This window comes from Chlorocebus sabaeus, chromosome 11 (assembly GCF_047675955.1).
Source record: "Chlorocebus sabaeus isolate Y175 chromosome 11, mChlSab1.0.hap1, whole genome shotgun sequence".
Lineage (NCBI taxonomy): Eukaryota > Metazoa > Chordata > Mammalia > Primates > Cercopithecidae > Chlorocebus > Chlorocebus sabaeus.
In genome coordinates, this window is record NC_132914.1 from 14,311,603 (window position 1) to 14,331,879 (window position 20,277).

The window sequence follows — 20,277 nt, forward strand, 5'->3', positions numbered from 1 at the left end:
ATATCAATGCATGGATAAGTCATTTATCCAAAACATGGTCTGAAGCCGCAGACCAAATATCCCCAAAATAAGAGCGCCAGTAAACAAAACAATGCAAGCAAAGAAACAACTACCCCCAAACCTGGATATTTATTCTAAGTGTTTCTAAATTTTAACCAATGGCAAGTGCAGAGCTCACTTTTCATGCTTTTTTCTGGTTTGAGAATTGTCCTTGGGTTAATTATTATTTTTTAATAGTTAAGAAAAAAGTTACTCTGAGTTTCATTAATCTATGGCACTCTTTCCCTCCTTTCCCCTGTGACCTAACTCCCAAATCCCCTACAGCTATAGTGAAATACACAGGTGCTAAATATTTGGGAGGATTACTTAACGTTTTAGCCTTCCTGGTTTGCTTAGAACATATGATCTACTACCCGCCAGTAATATTTTATAGCTTAGAAGATCATGTCTGAGTCAGTAAATTCCATGTTAATATGTGTAAGACTCAGGATTAAATCAGTCTGTAAAATGCCTATTTGTAATCGAATCTAGCAATTTTCTTCCTGAAGTAAACTGTAATCATATTAGCAACCTAGTGATTTCACTGGAGATGGGAAGATATAATTTTATTTAAAAGATTTTCTCTCTCAGAGGTGACCTAACTCTGTGATCCAGAATCATTTCAATATTGAAAAAAAATGGTTCGACTAACTCCATTCCCCTGATATATTCAGTTCTCCTCAGTGCCCCTTGGCTTCCCAACTTAAGTCAATGTAATCACAATGCACACAAGGCTCTTCTACTCAGAATCTTCTTGACTGGAGAATGGAAATCATTGGAGAAGAGCTGCCCTAAAGGTTTGTAGACAAGGTTTTGAAGAATCAAGCTACAATGCTTATCAGTGTCTGCCTGGAAGAAAGCCTACATCTCTTTCTAAAGTCAGCCTGTCACCATTTCTGAGCCATCAATGGCAGCACAGCCTCTCCTTCTGCCAGAGCTTACAGGGAATGACAAACAAATCTGTGAGGGAATACACCACAGCATCTGGATGTGGGTGTCATCATCTCTTTACCACCAAACCATTCTACCCCAATTTCCCTCCTCTTTGTTTCTAGATTATTTTTCTTTCAACTCAGTGAAGAACATTTTTCAGAACTGAGATTTTTGTCTGCTTGTCACTGAATCTGTTTCCCATTCAGCCTTCTCTTTCTCATTCCAATAGACACACAATATTAATGGTTAAAAATAACAAGCAACAACTCATTGGGTGAGAAATTTAGAAACACTTGCCTCCTATGAACCCAGGGCCAAGGGGAGCTGAGGATAGTGTCACATTACCAGCATGTTCAAGCTAGACATCCTCCATCACAAAGGGCTTGTGCCTTGAAATAATATTTAAAGAGAGAGAACAAGAAAAGCCACAAAATACCTCCACATACACAACAGGCATCTCGACCAAAGCACCAGTGCACACGCTCAGAGGTGGCTTAATATTCCAGAGCACATCCCTCTCCACTAAGAGGTACTCACTATCCCAGCACTTGACCTTGAGTCGAAGCACTCGGGAACAAGATCTCATTTGCCTGCTTGTCATTCTTTCTCCAACTTCCTAAGTTAAAAAATGATGAGAAAACCATGAAAAATTACTATCAAGGGTTTCTTTTAACAGTCTGATAGTTTAGATAAGAATGCAGTTTCAAGGATATATCCCATTTTCATAGGAAAAGAAAGGGAGGGGAGCCAAAAACATGAAGGGGGACCAGGAGAGCTGCCAGGAGGCTGGGAGGTGAGGAACAGTTTCCAGGTAAGGAGCTTGGAAGGTTGTTCTCAACGATAAAGCCCACTTTGCAGTGACTAAAAATATAAGCATTTTGGTCTATTTTATATTATAGCTGTCTTTCTTTTAGTGAAGCACCAACCACTGAAATTCATTTTGGAATTATGGCCACCCAGAAGAGGAAAGAGGTGATCAAGTGTCTCAAAGAAGAGATAACTTTGAGGGAGAGGATGAAAACTGCAAAGACCCTTGGGATTAAATGAAATCTGCTGATTCTACTCTTTTTTCACGAATTTCTATATGATATTTAGCAAGTAGAATATTTGATTGGTAATGGCCAGGCAGATTTCCCCATTATGTAACAAAGAGAATAATAAAGGAAAGCAGAAAACACTTATAACTGGCCTAGGAGACGGGAGTTTTGTTCTTGTTCTTATTTGTCTCCCTAGGAGAAGCAGCTCTTGTCCATCCAAGGGTGAGCAGAAGACTCTGCAGAGCATAATGTTGCTATGGTTTGTTTTACTGAAGGAAAGACACTGTAAATCTCAAAAATGCTCCAACCTCCCTGATTCATTTGGAAGTTACTGGGAATATGCATTTTCCCAGGAGACTTCTCTCCACATTGTCACAGTATTAAAACTCTGAGATAAGAATTCCTTCCCATCTTCTAACTTCCACCCAGCTATCTGGCTTCTGTCAACAGGCCTTACCCAAACAGGGTTATGTATGTGTGTGTGTGTGTGTATGTATGTATATATATGCATGTATATATGTGTATATACATATATATTTTTTTTTTCTGAAAACTACAGAAGGGACCATGGAGTTGTGTGAGCTGCCAAGGTGCCAATGATCAAATGGAGAATCCTAGCTTGGAAAGAAATCAAAACCATCAGAGGAATTACATTCCACCCCTAGGCTCAGTGGGAAAGAGTTTAAGCTCATGTGGATCTTGCTGCTCAGGAGTGAGCTCTGGGCTCTGAAATTGAGTTTATCTTCTCTGTCTTATAGGACACAGAAGTATATCTTAGGGGGCATGGGTGCTTATAGGATAGCTAAGCACCTATGTCCCCTAAGATATACTTGAAATAGGAAGATGTCCTTATTTTATGTATACTCGGTTTAGTGGCTTCAGTCTTGTGCAGATACATATATTTTCTTTGTAAGACTTCCTCCATTGGCCGCTATCGTACAGCTCAGAAAAGCTGAACTTTTCATTTCTATTTTAATATTTAATACTAAGCACAAGAGCTCTGTGGTTTCAATCAAACAATTCTCCATTCATGGCCCTCAGGGTCCCCAAGAATCCTGCTATTTTTCCCACCTCCCCCGGATGAATATGGGTGTAGCAGGAGGCAGGGAATGGTCATTTTGGGGGAATAAGATGCTCCAAATACTCATCAGCTGTTGGCCCCGTGACCTGTTGTTAAGGATCATCATGATCCAGGTATCTGTAATGACACTTGTGAAAAAGATGAAGTCACCACGAAGTCAAGGTAGAGTAGCTACTGCCCCTCTGTCTTAGCTTACTATGATAACATGATTTTGTGTGAATTATTGGGAGGCAAAAGGACAAAGGAAAAATGAGATTTTGTAATAGGCTTTTTTTTTTTAGCTTAAAAAATTAGTCTAGTGCCCACCTCCTCCCTCCATCTTCATGCATGAGAATGAAAGCTCCTCCATTTCCTCCAATCATCTGAAACCAGCCTCCTGAACCAGGCTCCGGGGATCAGTACATTGTGAAGTTGATGGCATAGTAGACTCCTCACTCATTCGTCTAAGGACTTTTCCATCTTCCTACCTCCTCTCCTATCTTCCCTCTAGGACTAAGGAGGACTGATAAAATGTAAAAAAAAAAAAAAAAAAAAAAAAAAAAAAAAAAAAATAGTTACTCTGTGTTAAGCAGGACACTAGAGCTCTTTCACTGTTTTTGGTATAAGCATAATGCTGTGTACGTGAGCCAAAATTTCTTCTGCAGCATAAACTAAAATCTTTGGAAAGATAGATTATTTCCTGAGCTTGATATCATTCATAAGTGAACAGGTGGGTTGCAAGAGAAGGTTGTTGCAAGATTCTCTGATCTGCGGGTGCTTAATAAATCACCATTGCAACCATGTGACAAAATCAAGGTCTCATAAGTATTCTCAGGGGACTAGTCTTTGGAGCACCCATGCTTCCCTTTCCTCAGGATTAGGCAGGCAGTAATGATTTATTATGGGTCTGGGGGCTATTGGTTCTTTCTTCAAGAATTCATTGTGTATGTCAACTGCCTTATATTTTTCTGTTCAGAACTAACTCATGCCTTAATCCTAGAATCAGGCTTGTATGTTTGAATTTTAAGAATTAGACAGAGGTGCCCAGAAGAGGATATAAGGGGCTCTCCCTCAAGGCTGCCCTGCTCACTGTGGGCTGACAAAAACTACTGACACCTTTGGAGTATCATGACTCCCCTGCACGCGTTCCTGAAGGCCCTTTTCCCATGTAGCACTTTGGAAGAAATCCTCTGTCCCAGTTTTTTCTTGAGCTTTTTATTTGTGTGGATTACATGCTACATAAAAAAATTTTAATAATAAAATTATTCACAATATCTTACCCCATAGAATTCGAAAACATTTTTATTTGACCAAGTTTTCTTCACTGTGGAAACCTCTCTATCCTTTCTGATTTTCAAATTTTTGCTTTCTTCTTGCTCTTTTTGACTTGTCTCTGTAGATGTATGTGCAGTGTGTGTGTGTGTGTGTGTGTGTGTGTGTGTCTGCAAAGGGAAATTTCATAGAAAAGATCTGGCTAAATCAGCTGCCTAGATTTTTGTGACTGTAGGTTTTCAGTGCTGAAAACCTACAGTGGGGACAGACAATTCAGGCAGCATTACTCGCTGAGTTAGAAATTTGGACAAGTTTTGGTTCGGCCAAGTTTTGATTCTGTCAAGAATTTTCTGTATAATCTTACTTTTGGCTAATTATCTAATTTTGTCATGCTTTGACTTCTCATCTGTAAAACTGAAAGATGATCCTATTTCCAAGTCAAAGGAGGTTATTTGGAGAAATGGTTATGGTAAATTCTCCTGTATTCACATACCAACTACTGTGATTTACTCAGAATCTACCATAGGCTAAGCATGGTGGAGTCTAATGGGTTGCTGGTGACTCTAGAAACTCCACCATTCCCCAAGGAGGGGAGAAGAGGCAGGCTAGAACTGCAGGAGCTCAGTGTGTCTTTACATGGGATTAAGCTAAAAATGCTCAAGAAATGACTCTTCAGATTTCTATGTGACCCATTTCTTGTGCCTGTTACCAAGAAATAACCAAAGTGAATGCCCTGATCACTGAAGGTGTGCAAGAGTCTCAGGAGGAATCCTGACATAAAGAATATGTATGTATCTAAGCAACAAGACTGTCTGTTCTCGGTAGAACGACTTACGCTTCTCCATTCTCTTAGAACCAATGCATCAACAGGACCTTATGGATTCCATCAGGTAAAATAGGACAGTTAGCAGGATAACTAGGTTTCTCCATCACAAACAAAATGCTGACTTCACACAAAGCCTCTTTTCTGTAATCCAAGATGTCCAGCTATGTACAGCAGGCCCCATCCTAGTCATTAAAATGCAGTGGGATCAACTGTGCTAGACTGATTGGGCTCGGGTTTGGAAACATTCAGTACCACGCACATGTTCGAGCTCTGTGTCACTCAACTTCTCATCTTAACATTGTTTGTGTTTTGAGGGTGGGCTGCTCAGAGCCACCTTAGGATAAGAATACCTCAAGATGAATAAATTGAGAAAGAGAAGTAAAGAATGCAAGAGATGAAAAGTTTATGAAGGGAAACAGAGCTGTAAGTGCTCTCATTGACTTCCAAATGCATTTGTGTCAAAAAAGGGTGATTTTACTACTTCATGTTTTTCTCAGCAAGAGTTCTACCTGGATGCTTTGCTATTCTCCTTGCTTCCTGCCTAGGTGAAATCTTGATATTTTTCTTGATCCTGACCCCAGGAGAGAGAGAGAGAGAACAGATAAATTATTGAATCCCCGAAGGCATTTATCCCTATTCCTTGAGAATCCCTATTCTGTTCTTGGGGGACTGGCTTCTGCTTCTCCATCCTCTTACTACCAATCCATCAACAGGACCTTAGATGGCCACATGGATTCCATAGGGTAAAACGGGACAGTGAAGAGGATAACTAGGTTCTTCCATCACAAAGAAAATGCTGCCTTCACATGAAGCCTGAATATTTCTGTCAAACCTTGAGGGATCAATGATCCACCAGCCAGGTAGAGCAAAAGAGAAAACACTGACTGCATAAATTATAATATGTCTGTTTATCCCATTCTAAATGAACACTTTCATCTACCATAACCTGACTGGCGTTGGAAATCTGGATCTATTTGTTAAGATTGTGTGCATTAGGGAGGTGCATAGGCATCAGAATGCTCATGGCAAAGAGATCAAATTCTGTGTAGTTGTACTGTTCAGGTGAATATCTGAGAGCAATGTATGAACTACTGAGAGAATAACACAGCCAGAGGCAACCTAGTGGCCAGGTCTCTGGTTTGCAGAGGGTTCTTATGTCATGGCTAAAGGGAGCATTAAAATAGCCATTGATTTCAAAAGAAAATCAATTATAATTAAAATGTGACAATGACAGTTAACTGCAAGACTGTTCTGAATAGGGCTGAAGTTTTAGGCAGGCATGTTTTGTTTCATTTTGAAAAAAAAAAAAAAAATCCCCTTTGGAAATGGGTAATGTACTTATCGTAGAGGAGCAGTCAGCTCAGCAAATTCACATTCTCAGGCCTTTTCCCCTGACGCTGTTCTCCTGTCAGATTTCAGAGACTGCGAGTCTCTTACTGTAAGGGGGACAGATGGAGTCACAGCCTGGTGGCCTAAATTCTTTGGGTAAGGGTGGTGTGATGAGTCACTCCCTCTGCCCAGGGTGATGATCAAGGGCTCCTTGGGTGCTATAGTCTGAAGGGCCTGGGCAGGAATGACATGGGGCCAGGGTCCCTGTGGATATCAGGACCTCACAGATAGGGTTACATTCAGGTTCCTCACTCATCTCATCTTTGGTCCTTGCTCTTTCAAGGTTCCCTACTTTCCGAAGCTATCATTGAAGCCAGTAACCAAGGGGGAACCATGAGCCTCACATGTCAGCTCCTGGCTTTATTGGTGACACAAAGGGAAGCTCCAATGTAGACTTCCTGTTCTTTTCCTTCCTCAGATCCTCCCTTTCCTTTTATGGGTATTTGGAGGCAAAATAATTGACATGAACACTTCATTGCTAAAATGCCTAGAATTTTGGTCCATTCATTGGCCCAAATGAGATTCATGACCATCCTTCATGAGGATGGCTGTCTTCCTACCCTCCCACCAGCTGTTTACCAGATTGTTTCATCAGCTAAAAAAAGTCTCATAGTATAATGAAATGGGGTTTGCTCTAAAATATTAACTATTCTCATTTTCAGGAGCAAGAATATCTAGACCCAATAGGAATTTTGAAAAGCAAAATTATCTCTCTAGACTTATATTTTAATTTTCACTAGGTATCTCCCAAGTTGTCACAAGTTTTGCCCTACCTTGCCGATAATAATTGTCCTACCCACTCCTGTCTCAATGAAGAATGGACTTTATTCACTTTTTTATAAAAGAGACTTGTCACTGCCTATAACTTATTTGAGTTCAGTTCTCTATAGTATGCTTTAAATTAGCACACAGTGGCAGAAGATGCCTCCCAAAGGGGAATAATTCATGGCCAATGGCATAATGAGATTTATAAAGAAGGTTGGCCCGGAGAAGGAAAGGAAACATTATCAGTTACCAGAGCAGCTGAAGTGAAAGGACAGTACCAGCTCCAAGAGTTTCTTCAGAGGGACACAGACTGACACTGGCTACTGCTAAGTAGAGCCAAGAGAGGAGAAGGAAGGATAAACAGGGCTTCAAGAATACAGGGACCAGAGGATAAGGGAGGGCCATAAAGTCAGAAGTGATGTTGTCTCCCCCTGAGGTAATGAATCCCTTTATATTTACAGAGAAAGGAGTAGTTTAGAGACTAGAATTCTCTCTGAGCCAGCTCATTCAAATCCTAACTTTCATTGGAAATATATAGATAAGAGGTAAAGTGTTCAATTACCTCAACTCTTATCCTCCCTTTGGGAGAAGTGACCCTGTAGACAAAGCCTCAGAAAGGGTGAGAAGCCACAGAGCTCAGGAAAGAAATACAAAGACAAGGTGGTGACCAGCACGGACAGTTCACCCAAGGCCACAAACGTGGAAGTAGCGTGTAATGAAATACACTGGTCCTATTGGACCACCACCTGGGGTCTACAAGGCTGTGTGATTAGTGAGCCAGAACTATGACAAGGTTCTTTGTCGCAAGTGTTAAAAACAAAAAAACAAGCTAAATATTGGATCACAGATCAGTCCCAGCATGGATCAGGTTGTTAGAGACTCAGTCTTGGTAGTAAAGTGTCTGGATACAAGCTCTACCCAAAGCATCTGAAAAGCTGATACCTAAAATTTGATCAATATCCTTCATAGTTTCTCCCTCTGTCACTTACTTAAGTATCATGTAGTGTTCCAAGTACACTTTCCTAACCATAAAACAGTCCAAAACAACTTCAAAGGACAAAGCACTTAGAAAAATCCAGATTTCATTTGAAATAATGAACTGTATACATGTAGCATATACATGTGATTGTGTGTGCAGATATATATAGAGAAACTGGGGGGATTTATCCTTAGGTGCTACTGCAGATACAAATGGACAAAATAAAGTGACTCCTCCTCAATTATAATTCATAATAATATCAAATATTTACTAATGCCTTTCATATACAAGGCACTCTGTTTAGTGCTACAGAAGATGAAACGATTTAAAAATACATGGCCCTGAACACAGGGAGCTTATGCTGTAGCAGGAGAGACAAGATGTACAACCAAATACCTATGAAATAAGATGTCCCATGATAGCTGCCACTAGGGAGATACAATGAAAGTATTATGGGCATTCATAAAATGTCTAAAATTATTTTCTGGATGGAAGATGAAGTTGTTCTGCTCTTTGAAGACATATATAGAGGGAATGGATATTATTCAAGAAGGGAGTGAAAGGGGAGATAGGAAGGAGAGTATTTTGGGCAAAGGGAGCAGTTTAAGGGAAGACACAAGTGGGTAAAACAAGCTGGTAGGGGAAGTGGAAACAAATGTGATTCAGCTTGTCTGGATTATGGGGCACACACCATCAAGTAACAAGTTACTACTGGCAGACTATGGCAAGTGAAGCCCACTGAAGGTTGTTTCTTGAGCTGAAGAACGACATCTGATTTATATTTAGGAAGTTGAGTACTGATAAGAGTAGATTCAAATATAAAATACTGGAACAATGCTAAAAGATGCTGAAATAATCCAGAGTAGAAGGAAGGGTCTGAATGAAAAGGGAAGACTGGAAACCTTAGGGGGAAGAATTAGTAGGCTTTTCAAATTTTTAGATATGCAGGATGAAGAAAACAGAGGAGGCAAAAGTGCCCGAGAAGCTTGAGTTTGGTGACAGAAGACATGGTGATACCATTAAACATAAAGGAGGAACTTGGTGATTATGTTGGTTTGCAGCAATGGTCTTGGATATTTGAGTCAAGATGAAGTTGAGTGTTCAGAAGGTGACTGGAAGTATGTGTATTAAGGAAAAGCAAAAGGTAGGAGCTAAAAGTGAAGATTTGGGATTCATCTTCATTCAAAGAGTTATTGAAGTCAGAAAGATTGCTACAGAGCATGAAAATAAGGAGAGGAGGGTCAAGCTCAAAATACCATGGTAAGTCAATGCTCAGGAGATAAGAGGAAGAGCAGGAACCAATGAGGTAACAGGACCAGCAAACTAAGATTGAAACCAGAATGCAATTGCCTCCCAATGGTAATTGTCAATGAGGCTGATGAGCAGGGAAAGTAAAGAAAGGCTATTGACTTTTGTAGCAAGAACTTCATTGGAATGTTGCCTGAGAGTAGTTTCAAAAGAGTGGTAGGATGTAGCCCATTGATGAAGCCATGAGCATAAGGTGAGGAAGTGGAGAAAGAAAGACTACTCTTTTGAGAAGCTGGGAAGTGAAAAGATAAACACAGATAGGACAGAAATTCAAGAGTCAAATTGGATTGAAAGATTTGTCTTTAGAGATAGTTGTAGGATTGGTTTTTTTGAGATAGTTGCAGGTAGATGTGTGGAAGGAATTAAAGATGCAAAAGAGAGAAGTACAGTTGGCTGGAGAGCACCTCAGAAGAGGTCAGAGCATAGGGAAGAGGAGCACTCAGTTGGGAGAAAGGATGGGGAAGATGTGTGAAAGACAGAAATCTAAAGGCAGAGAGGACAGCATATGTGAGGATTCAATAATCAGATTTTCTTGCGAACACAGTAGGAAAGATTGCCTGTTGAAAGACAGGACATGAACATGAAAGGAAAATAAAACAAATTTAACAAACAGAATGTGACACTGAGTCAACATTGGAGAATTTAAAAAGTTGTCCAAGTGAGTAGGGTTCAGGCGAGGTTAAATAGATTGATTTTGTGCTCTTCAGCATAGGTTTAAGACTTTCTCTTCTTGGAAATGCAGTGAAAAGGGGCTGGGGTGCAGTTAGCTGAGCATGGTTGGTGTAGTGAGGTGGCAAGAGGAAAAAGGAATTGCCAGTAAGAATATTGCTAATGTGGATAAATACAGGGTTAGATCAAAGAGGGAAGTCAATGAGGCCAGATGAATTTGTGGACCAGAACCACAGAGGGGTTTTGAAGGAAGGAAGATATAGAAAAGGCAAGGTTGTGTTAGAGAGGAAACCCCAGAATTTAGCTCTGGGAGGTGTAATAATTTCGAAAGAAGTCCAGGCCTGGCCATGACATGGGAAGTTGAATCTCTGCAATGTTTTTTCAGATAACATAATGGATATCTTTGACTCCTACCCTGAAACTAGAAAATATTAAACTTGCATGTACAATCATACAAATGTATACCTATTCATAAATTTACATATTTTGTACTTATGCATTCATATATTGTACGTGAGTACAATATACTCCACTTTGAAACCTTTTATATCATTCACAGAACTAGCCTAGGGACATAGTACGTGCACAATAGACGTTGGTTTAATTAAACTCACATATTTAATCAGAGAGCTTTTATTTTTTTCTCCTGCGTAGTACTAGAACCTGCTCCACCCCTTAAATCACAACACTAAAATAATTACAGATAAAGGAGTTTAGGTTTAAAGTGTGGAAACCCAATCTTTAAAATAACAGTGTAAATTGGGCTTAGTGTTGTGCTTTTTAATTGTACCTTTATTCTTGCATTGAATTCTTTTACCTTTGCCAAAACACAGACTCAACACACCAGAGTGCCAAGGCTCTGAGGAATTCTACTCATCTACTCTGCTTTTCACCTTCAGTTCTTTCAGGGGCCCTTACCCACATAATCACCCCAGCAATTATATTCAAAGCATGAAGCAGCTCCAGAAACTCACTGTGCGGAGCTCTGAGATATGCAGAGAGAAATGTGGAAGATTTCTAACTTTCCCCACTTATTCCCAGTACTGCTATTCTAACCCATTACTCTGAACAAAATTCTTTTTTCTTGCTTCAATATTGTAAATGAGAAGCCCTAAACTTCACAGATCTCTCCAAGGCATAAAAGTAGCAGCATTGGCTTTCAATTTAAGGTTTTGGATGGGGGCCTTTGTCGTGGGAATAGATAGGCTGTCTCTTCTGAGTCATATAACTCACAGGGCCCCTGTGTGACTGAATCAATGTGGTTGGAATGAGTTGAGGGTGGGATGTTTTCAGATATCCTATGATTTTATACAATACTGGAACCCCCCCAAACTAGAATAGAATCCTAGATCCAGATCAACATTAGACATTCTCAGACTGACTAATCTGCATTTTAGTGTCATCCCAAACATCTGATAGGCCTAAGAAACAGTTGCCCCCCAGGTTAAGTAGCACCTGAGGTCATAAGTGGCTCTTTTACCAGATAACAGGGCACCCCCCATGGAGGTGGAACATATAGGATATAGACCAACTCAGCTAATTGGAAGATTATTTAAACTGGGACAGAGACCAGACAATGACAGTAACTTTTATTGTATCATAAATTCAATTTGATTATTCTAGCTGCCTACTCAGTAACATGTAATGGAGGAGAAGCATCACTTTTCCATTTTCTATAGAAAGAATCATAGTTCTCAACCTGCCCTACAAGATACTGAATTTAGAAATTCATAAATTATACACTCATGTGATTGTGTATTGAAAATAATTCCTAACCAGGAGTCCTATTTAGGTGTCACACGAGCCTTAAATAAAAGCAGGTGGAGGATAAAATATGGTTTAAATGTCTTTGCCATCTAGAACCTGTATCCTTGTTCCCTACTCTATTGCTGTCAGTGCTCTCTGCTCCCTTCCTCTTCTCTTGTGTCATAACTTATTCCCAGGAAAAGGAGTGAGATTCCTAATGTAAATTAGGTGATTAAATGTATAAATCCCTAATATGGCTTAATATGTCACCTTTCCTGGGATTACTTTCATTTGAATGACAGGCAGCTCAGCTCAGCACTAAAGCAACAAATCTGTGTGGGAAGGCAGTAGTTGGAGAGGGGTGGGAAATGAAAAAGACCTTTTCAGGACCTTCAACACACCATGGACCACACAGCATGCGTAAGGCCAGACCCATCCCGGTGTGACTATTCACCTTCAGCTGCTGCTTCTCCATGAAGAGCTCCTTAAACAGGAAAAATCTCTGACACCCAAGTGAAGAAAGCAAAAGCTCTGCTGTAGTGTGTAGCAGCCTACTGAGCATATGTTTCCTTTATGGCTTTGGGCTCAGAGAGCACATAAGGAATGGCCACAATCCCTGGAAATGCTGAATGCATTCATCAACATCACTGCAGTGACATCATTTATGCACACATCTGAATCATTCCCAACATACGAAAACAGACATTCACAGGGTGTCAAGCAATGACGGGGCCTTTTTAGAGAGATAATTATTAAAAGAATAAAGTGAGTTCTGGAATAGTTTTTCCAAAAGCTTATTGCCCAAACAATCTGGTTATTCTGTCTCTAAATCTTGAACTAACTAAAAACCAACGAAAAAAAAAAAAAATGAACCGAAGAAACCTAGCTCTTAGTGACATGTGCAGGTGACCAGCACTCTGCAGAGAATTCTCCCTTGGGCAACTCCCAATGGCCACAGAAGACCGGGTGGGTGATAGTCACTTAACTGTATAGATGACTCCTACTGTATCACGTCATACATGCGTTTTTGGCACTACTGACACCAGCAACATTTAATGGAATCATTTGGGATTTTCCCCTCAATCACAACATGGCTGTGGCCAGTGCAGGGGAATACACACGAAGGATGTTTCCCAAGTTCTGGCTGAGGATACACAGTGACAGATTTTGAAATAACAAAGTCAACTGTCCATGCATCGCTTTGAAAGGTGTGCACATTCTCGACTCAGGCAAATTCAAGAGTCAGATTATTGTCAGTGGAAATGCTGAGATTTAAGCATTGCCACTGAAAGGAGTTCATACAGGACCACACTCACCAACCACTTCTGCAATGGAAGGGAACGATAGAGGGTACAAAGAGAGAAAGCATGGATTCTGAAGAACATGGGAATATTAGGTACTCCTGAGGGTATCTGCGGAATCTCACAGTTTTGGATGGATTGGGTGTTGTTTCATACCCATCTGTGATATAGATTGGGCTTATAGCTGAATTATTTCTCATGCATTTTACTTGCTTGTTATTCTGGAATTAAGTAACATCTAGATTTTAACAATGCCCAGCCTTCCTTTCTTTACGCTTTCTTGAGCAGACCATGAGTAACTTAGTCCCAGTGCAAATATCCAGTTGAAGAAAAGTGACCAATTGGGGCCAAATAAAGAGTTTAGAAAAATAAAATTATCCAGCTAACAGCTTTCATGATGGGAGGATAGGAAAAAATGTAGTGAATATACTGGGTAAGTGGATTTGGAAATTTTAACCTGTGATAGAGGCTGCCAACCTCCACAAAACCAACAGTCTAGGAAAAGAAGTTCAATTGGTTAACCAAAGGCCAGATTATGAACACCTGGCTCAAGGCCAGTAGCACCTTCCTGATGGCAGTAATGAGGACAAGGCAAATAAAGGGCCACTATTGGCATCATTGCTCACATACCCATCCTCCCACCTCTAAACCTAACTTCAGCAATCTTGCTAAGGGAATCATCTCACCACTGAGTTTTTAGTGGATCCCACCATCTTTTCTAGAAAAGCATGCAAATTTGTAAGACACATATCCAGCACTACCTCTCTGGTTATGTGATAACCAGATATCACATGCTTCAAAAAGTAGTTAGTGGAGATTTTTCCAGGTGTGTTTGCCAGGCTGATTTCTGAGGGTGGAGGTAGGGCAGGGAGTGAGTCAGCGCCCAGGTCCTAAGGAAGAAAAGACTCAGATGACTGAGATGATTGTTTCAGCATCAGAGGAGGCCACTGGGAGATTTCTCAGGATTGAGCTTCCTGAAACCTTTCAGTCACACCAAGAACGGGAAGTTAATTTGATCTTAATTCTGTTTAAGCCCTTTTGGGAATCTTTCTTACCCTAGGTACTGACAGAGGAAATATGGTGCCACCAGCCTGTCTTTGCATGTTATGCGGTAACCTAGGGTCTACCTAGAAGGATAGAAGTCAGACCTGGGGTTTGCGTAGAGCCAAACTGAACCCTATGTAAAGCCCTGGCCAAAGTGCATGAACATTTCTCACAAACCAGTAAGAAGACTGGTTTTCTGGGGTGGGGGGAATGGACACAAATTACTTTCCCCTGGCTTTTTCACCATAGTGGCCTCCATGGGCATTCACTTCTTCCAGACACCCTGAAGCAAAAGCCATACAAAACAATTCCCCCAGTGGAAAATGAAAACCCATAACAAAACACTTTTTCCCTCTCATTCCCATCCCCACCCCACTCCCTCCAGCCCAACACCCTGAATACTCACAAGAGAACACTTTATCTATACAAAATTAATTAGAAAACAAAATATTTACATATGAAATAAACACCGTCTTGATTTCTGTTGCCAGCGGAGACTGAAAGAGCTCCCTTGGTTCTAGATTGCTGTTCGCTAGGTTAGTTGGTTTGGCTTTTGTTTGAAAGGGGTGAGGTAAGAGGAAGATGAGGGGATGAGTCCCTGACCCCTGGACAGAGTCAGGGCGAAGCGGTGTTTACGTGGCCCTTCACCTTCTTCCTCCCGGAGGTGCCTCACACCCTCTGTCCTCTCTCAGTCTTTCCTGTTATCTAAGGTAAAGCACTCCGTGCCTCTCTCTCCAAATCTGTGAGAGGTTCAGCCCCTTGCCCCCATGTTCATTTTAGAAAGAAAACAAAGCTTTACAAGGCCTTCAGTTGGCTTTAAAATGAAAGATACTGAGGTAAAAATCAAGGAGGAGGGTCGGGGATAGCAGTCAAGGATGGGATGAGGAAGGGTCGTGAGTAAGGGCGAACAGGGGCGAAGAGCAGCCCTGGAGGGAGTGACTTGAAGAGACATGGCAGCTTCCTTCCAGAGGAGGATGAGCACCTTTCTGGTTTATGTGTCCTGTGTGCAACATGGCGATCCTGTAGTCAAGCTTCCGCACAGACCCGGGGCTCTCTGGATGCCACCCTGTGTAGGGAAGGATGGCAGGACAGTGGAACTGACCTATAGAATAGCCCTACCCCAAGTTTCAGGACCGGCTGTGACACATATTCATTTCCCTTCTCAATTTTCCAATGTTAAGTGAAGGGAGCATCATGTCTGCCGGTACCCTCATCCCTGGAGTTTTATACATGTATATCTTTTTTTTTTTATTCCTCAATAGTACAATCTGAGAGGGAAACAAGGTGTTGCAGGAAGGTGGAAGGGCTTCTACCAAGAGTGTTCACTCTGGGTTCAAGTCACATTCCCAGGGAGCCAGGCCCAAAGAGGTGGTGGAGGATCCCTCTCTGCCCCCATCTCCCATTGCCAAGTCTCTTCCCCTCTCTTCATACCTCCTGAGCTACACTCATGGAGTGCAGCTCATTTCTCTTAATTGTCAAGTTCATTTCTCTTAACTGTCTGCTCCACAGCACTTGTAATCAGTTTTGGGGGAAGAAGCCTGCTCTTCTAGCTTCAGGTTAAGTAAGAAGGGATCAAAGCATTGGAAACATCCCCCTCTCTCACTTACCCTACCATACACGACTCCTTACTTCTTCAAAGGTGGCTTTGCTCCTCCCCAAACCTTGGCCAGTCGACAGTCTAAATACTCAAAAGAGCTTTGTAGAATCTTTTGCTCTCAAGTGTGGGCAAAAGAATCGTGGCTGTGAAAATTCTGTTTCCCTTTAGCCTTCCTGGAAGGTTCTTGGTTCAAACTGGTTGAAAAAAATTGCCAACCACTGAGTACTTGTTTTTGTACCTTGCTCTTGCAGGATTGCTCACCATCTTTTTTTTTTGTCTAGACCACGGATTCTTCTTTATCAAGAATTTCCATTCTCCTTATTCAAGAAGGATGAAGGGAGACACAGCCAAAATTCAGGTAACACATGGCCATCTCTGTCTGTATATAAGCCAAACAATCACACTGCTTGGGGATATTGAAAGAAACAACAGAAAGAGTCAAGGTTGCCTTCTCTCGAGGCACCCAACTACATGTGGGTGCAAGTGTGCATGAACACACATGCATGCACAATCCACCTGCTCTTGCCTCCAAGGCACTGTGGGACACTATCATAACGTACTTTCCAGTGTGTTCAGGAATCCGCTCCGCCACCGATGACCTTTTGTTCCTGTTCACCACCATTGTGGAGTCTCATGGGGTTGAAGCAAGCATTTTTTGGCTTATATATAAACACACATGGCCTCCCAACCTCTGCTTGGCACACGATTCCTAGACAGATGTCATCTAAGCAGCATGAATTTAGCCAGAGCCTCTTTCTTTTCACAAGCAGTGTGCTAAATGGTCTCACGTAGATGCTTTTACTTCCTCACCTAAATGAAAAGATCAGTTTTGGGAAAAGCTACCTTTGTGCTCACATAGCCTCTTTTTGGTTCTCCCGGCTTCACTCAAAGAGGATGTCAAGGAGCTCTTCCACACCAGGAGGAAGCTCGCATGCAGCCCTTCCTTTCTCCGCTCTACCCTCCCCTGCTGAGAGGGCCCATGGCATCATCTCATGGGAACAGGAATGGCTGATAGGGGTGGAAGAAGGAGAGAACTGTGAAAAGGAGGGGAGATGGTGCTGGTCACCGGGGTTGCCCTCAGTAGGAACCAGAACTCCAGGATCCCATAAATAAATTAAAACAACAAGAAAGGAGCAAATGGGAACCAAGTTCACCCCCGTCACCCTCTGTGACATGCGCATCACACGACCCACAGCCTTACCCTCCCGTACCCACCTTAACCTCTCTGTTCCCTCACTCAGACATCAGACTCAATACTAGAAAGTTTCTCATAAACATGCCCATTGCTGGAGCCATTGAAAGCCCTGGGGTTTTTGTTGTTAGGCACACAGGGGTTGGACTGGTTCCCTATACAGATGTCCTTCTGGAAACGGGCTGGCACGGCCCCATGAAGGGCCGAGACCACCGGCTTGTTGGTGACAAGGGCCCGGAAGTCCGGCCTGGCTTTCGACGCCCCCGCCACCGTGGGCTGCCTGAAGAAGTAGGATTTGCTGCCATGGAGCAAGCACTGGTCGTCCCCAAAAGTGGGGATGAAAGGGTTTTGTGTGACCCGGTCAGGGTAGAGCGACTTGCTGAGCATGTAGCCGCCGCCGGGGTTGTTGTGGTGGTGATGTCCGGCAGTGGGCACTGAGGACTTGTTGTTGGCAAAGGTGCTCTCGCCAGCTGACATCTCAAACATGTGGGCGTAGGGGCTCCCATCCATGAATCGGCCCTTGTCTTTCAGGCTTACGCTGCGCGGGGCCAGGGCGGCTTCTTCCTTCTGCAGGTCCACGAAGGTGTCGTAGGAGTGCTGCCGGCGAAGTTTGTTCCGGTTCTTCTTCTGGGCCTTGGAATTAGTCGGGCTCTGAGGATACTTAGTGGTGGAGGCGTTTGACGTCACCGCCACCGGGGCAGCCGGCTGGTCTAGTTCCTGCAGGGAGTTGTCCTCGCTGATGTCATACAGGTTGCCTGCTTTCTTGCAAGCCTCGCACCGGATGCACGCCTGCCTGCCCGAGTTCTGACCCGTCACCGTCGTGGAGTAGTTGTGCAGCTTGGAGGGACAGCTGCGGCAGAAGTTGCCCCCGGACCGGTCCTCCCACTCCACGTTGGTCAGGTTCTTCTCCCACGGTGCAGGTACCCCACTGACCACGCCGTGTTTGTCACCTGCCCCGTGCTTGATGTGGGACCTGTTGGTACAGGGCCCTCCTCCGCTGACCGAGTCGCGCTTAAAGTCGTCACTCCGCTCCTTGTAGATGTCGGTCAGGTCCACGTGCTCCCAGTGGGGTGAGTTCTCCTTCGTTCGGAACTGGTCCAGGTAGAAGTCCCGTAGCCCTTCCTTGTCCCTGAAGTAGCGCTTGTGGTCAGGGGAGCGGGGCGGTCGGCGACGGTAGGCCAGCTCGATCTCGTCAAACTCCCTGCGGGACTTGGCCGAGGCGGGCCGCTTCTTCAGGCTGTCCTTATATTGCTGCTTACGCCTCTTGGCGGCATTGCCCTCGATGTTCCCGTAGGTGACGGTGTGGGTTGAGATGTCAGAGACATCGGAGCGGATCAAGTCATCGTGGCCACTGTAGCGGTCGCTCTTGAAGGAGAATTTGCCGTACAGGTCACTGAGCTGGCTGTGCTTGGAGGAGGGGAGGCCGATGTCCAGGGGCTTCTTGCTGATGGACCTGGACTGGGTGGTGAAGGGTGGGTTGTCACAGTCGTAGAGCCCATCGATGGAGCTGGCACTGCCGATGCTATGGGGCCGGTGGTGATGGTGGTAGTGATCTTGGTACACGTTGCTGTCCTTCAGCTGCAGGTTCCCGAACGTTCTCTCCACCTCACTGATGTAGTCACTGAAGAGGTTCTCCTCACAGGGCGGGTTGTTGTAGGATTTGCAGTCAGAATGTGTGAAGCTGCGGCGATGCTCCGAGATGTCATAGACAGATGACTCCCGTCGGATGAAGTCCAGGGCGCTCTGCGGGGAGCCGTTCACACCAGACAGGTTAGCCATGTTCTTGGCTGTCCGCAGCAGGCGCAGGATGTTGGAGTGTGTGTTGTTCATGGTTGCAGTGGGGGAGTTCATTACGGATTGGCGCTCCTCGATCGCCACCCCATGGATGCAGCTGTAGATGCCCTGAAGCAAGAACGCGGGGACAGGTTAGATCTCCAGAGATGCTAGAAATGACCACAAAAAAACACTCTCCCACCAATAATTGCCCCAACTGGATAAGAAAAAAATCAGGGAAAGCATGAAGCGAATAGTCTGATATACTGTTAGATGTGGCTAGAAGCTTATCTAATTTATACCCCTGAAATTGGTGACTGTCATGTCATGAGACGAGGTCAGTGACCTGGCCATCAGAGAGGGGGCATGGTCACACCCAGTAACTTGAGCAAAGGGACTGGAATCATAAGATATGGCATTTTTGCCTCAACTTCACAGTTGACTTACCGTGGTTTTCTATGCCTAGATTTTCACATCTTAAAAATGAGGCCATGATACCAACCCATAGCAAAAAATATTGTCAGTCTTCTGGAAATAAATGGCCATGCTCTATGGATGCTGAGGTTGCTCTGCCATGGCTGGCCATATCTGGCTGACAGTAAAGCACAGGGGAGCTCAGTAGTTCACAAATGCCACTGTTTTCCAGCTCTGACAAATTTTAAGCAGGTTTTAGAATTTCGGTCACCAAGTAACAGCTGAGCAATTCTCTTCAATTCTCTTCTTGAGCCAAGCATGAACAAAATTCACAGAAAGAGAGAATTAGGAAGCCCTGGGGTCAACGAAGGATTTTTCTCCTGCTGTGCTCTACACTGTGGGAGGGAAGAATTGGGACAAACAGCCAGTACTAAATAGGAATAAATAACTCCCTTGTTGAATTCTCTCATTTATTCTCTCTTTAGCGCCTGTTTTCCTTCTTATACTTTCTCACTCAATATTATCATCAATAATTAACATCTTAACAAATTAGTATTGATCGAGAGCTCCCTGTGTACAGCTTCTTGTACAGGGCTTTGAAGGACACTGTGCAGGAGAGGCAATGGGCTGGGTTCCTGGAGGGCTCAGTATGTTTGATTCTAAAGTCAAGCCAACTGCCTGCTCACATCTTGCTCCCTGCCTGGAAAGGTGGACAAACTTGGAACTTTTCTCCCTGGCTAGGGAAAGTATTTGAAAAGAGGTTGTTTGAATTGTGTCATTACAACAAATGGGACTAATTTGGAAAGGTAAGTTGTCTCAGTGGATGGGAATGAGAGGGGAGAGGATTAGCAGAATCGTAGCCAAATGGGAAAGAAGAAAGGTTTAGACAAGGTAAGTCTCATTGTCCCACAGGGCATCAGCAAGATGGAAGAT

At 43.2% G+C, this 20,277-nt stretch overlaps 1 protein-coding gene across 2 annotated transcripts in view; it reads right to left on the bottom strand.

Moving 5' to 3' along the window:
* Positions 1–3,618: 3,618 nt before the first annotated feature.
* The window catches only part of GRIN2B (glutamate ionotropic receptor NMDA type subunit 2B), a 432,541-nt gene continuing 415,882 nt past the window's right edge, over positions 3,619–20,277 (bottom strand). For both annotated transcript variants that reach the window (XM_037990318.2, XM_007967728.3), the window contains one exon: positions 3,619–19,059. In XM_037990318.2, coding sequence (XP_037846246.1) covers positions 17,203–19,059 — 1,857 coding nt within the window. In that variant the 3' untranslated portion in view covers positions 3,619–17,202. The remainder of the gene's footprint in view (positions 19,060–20,277) is intronic.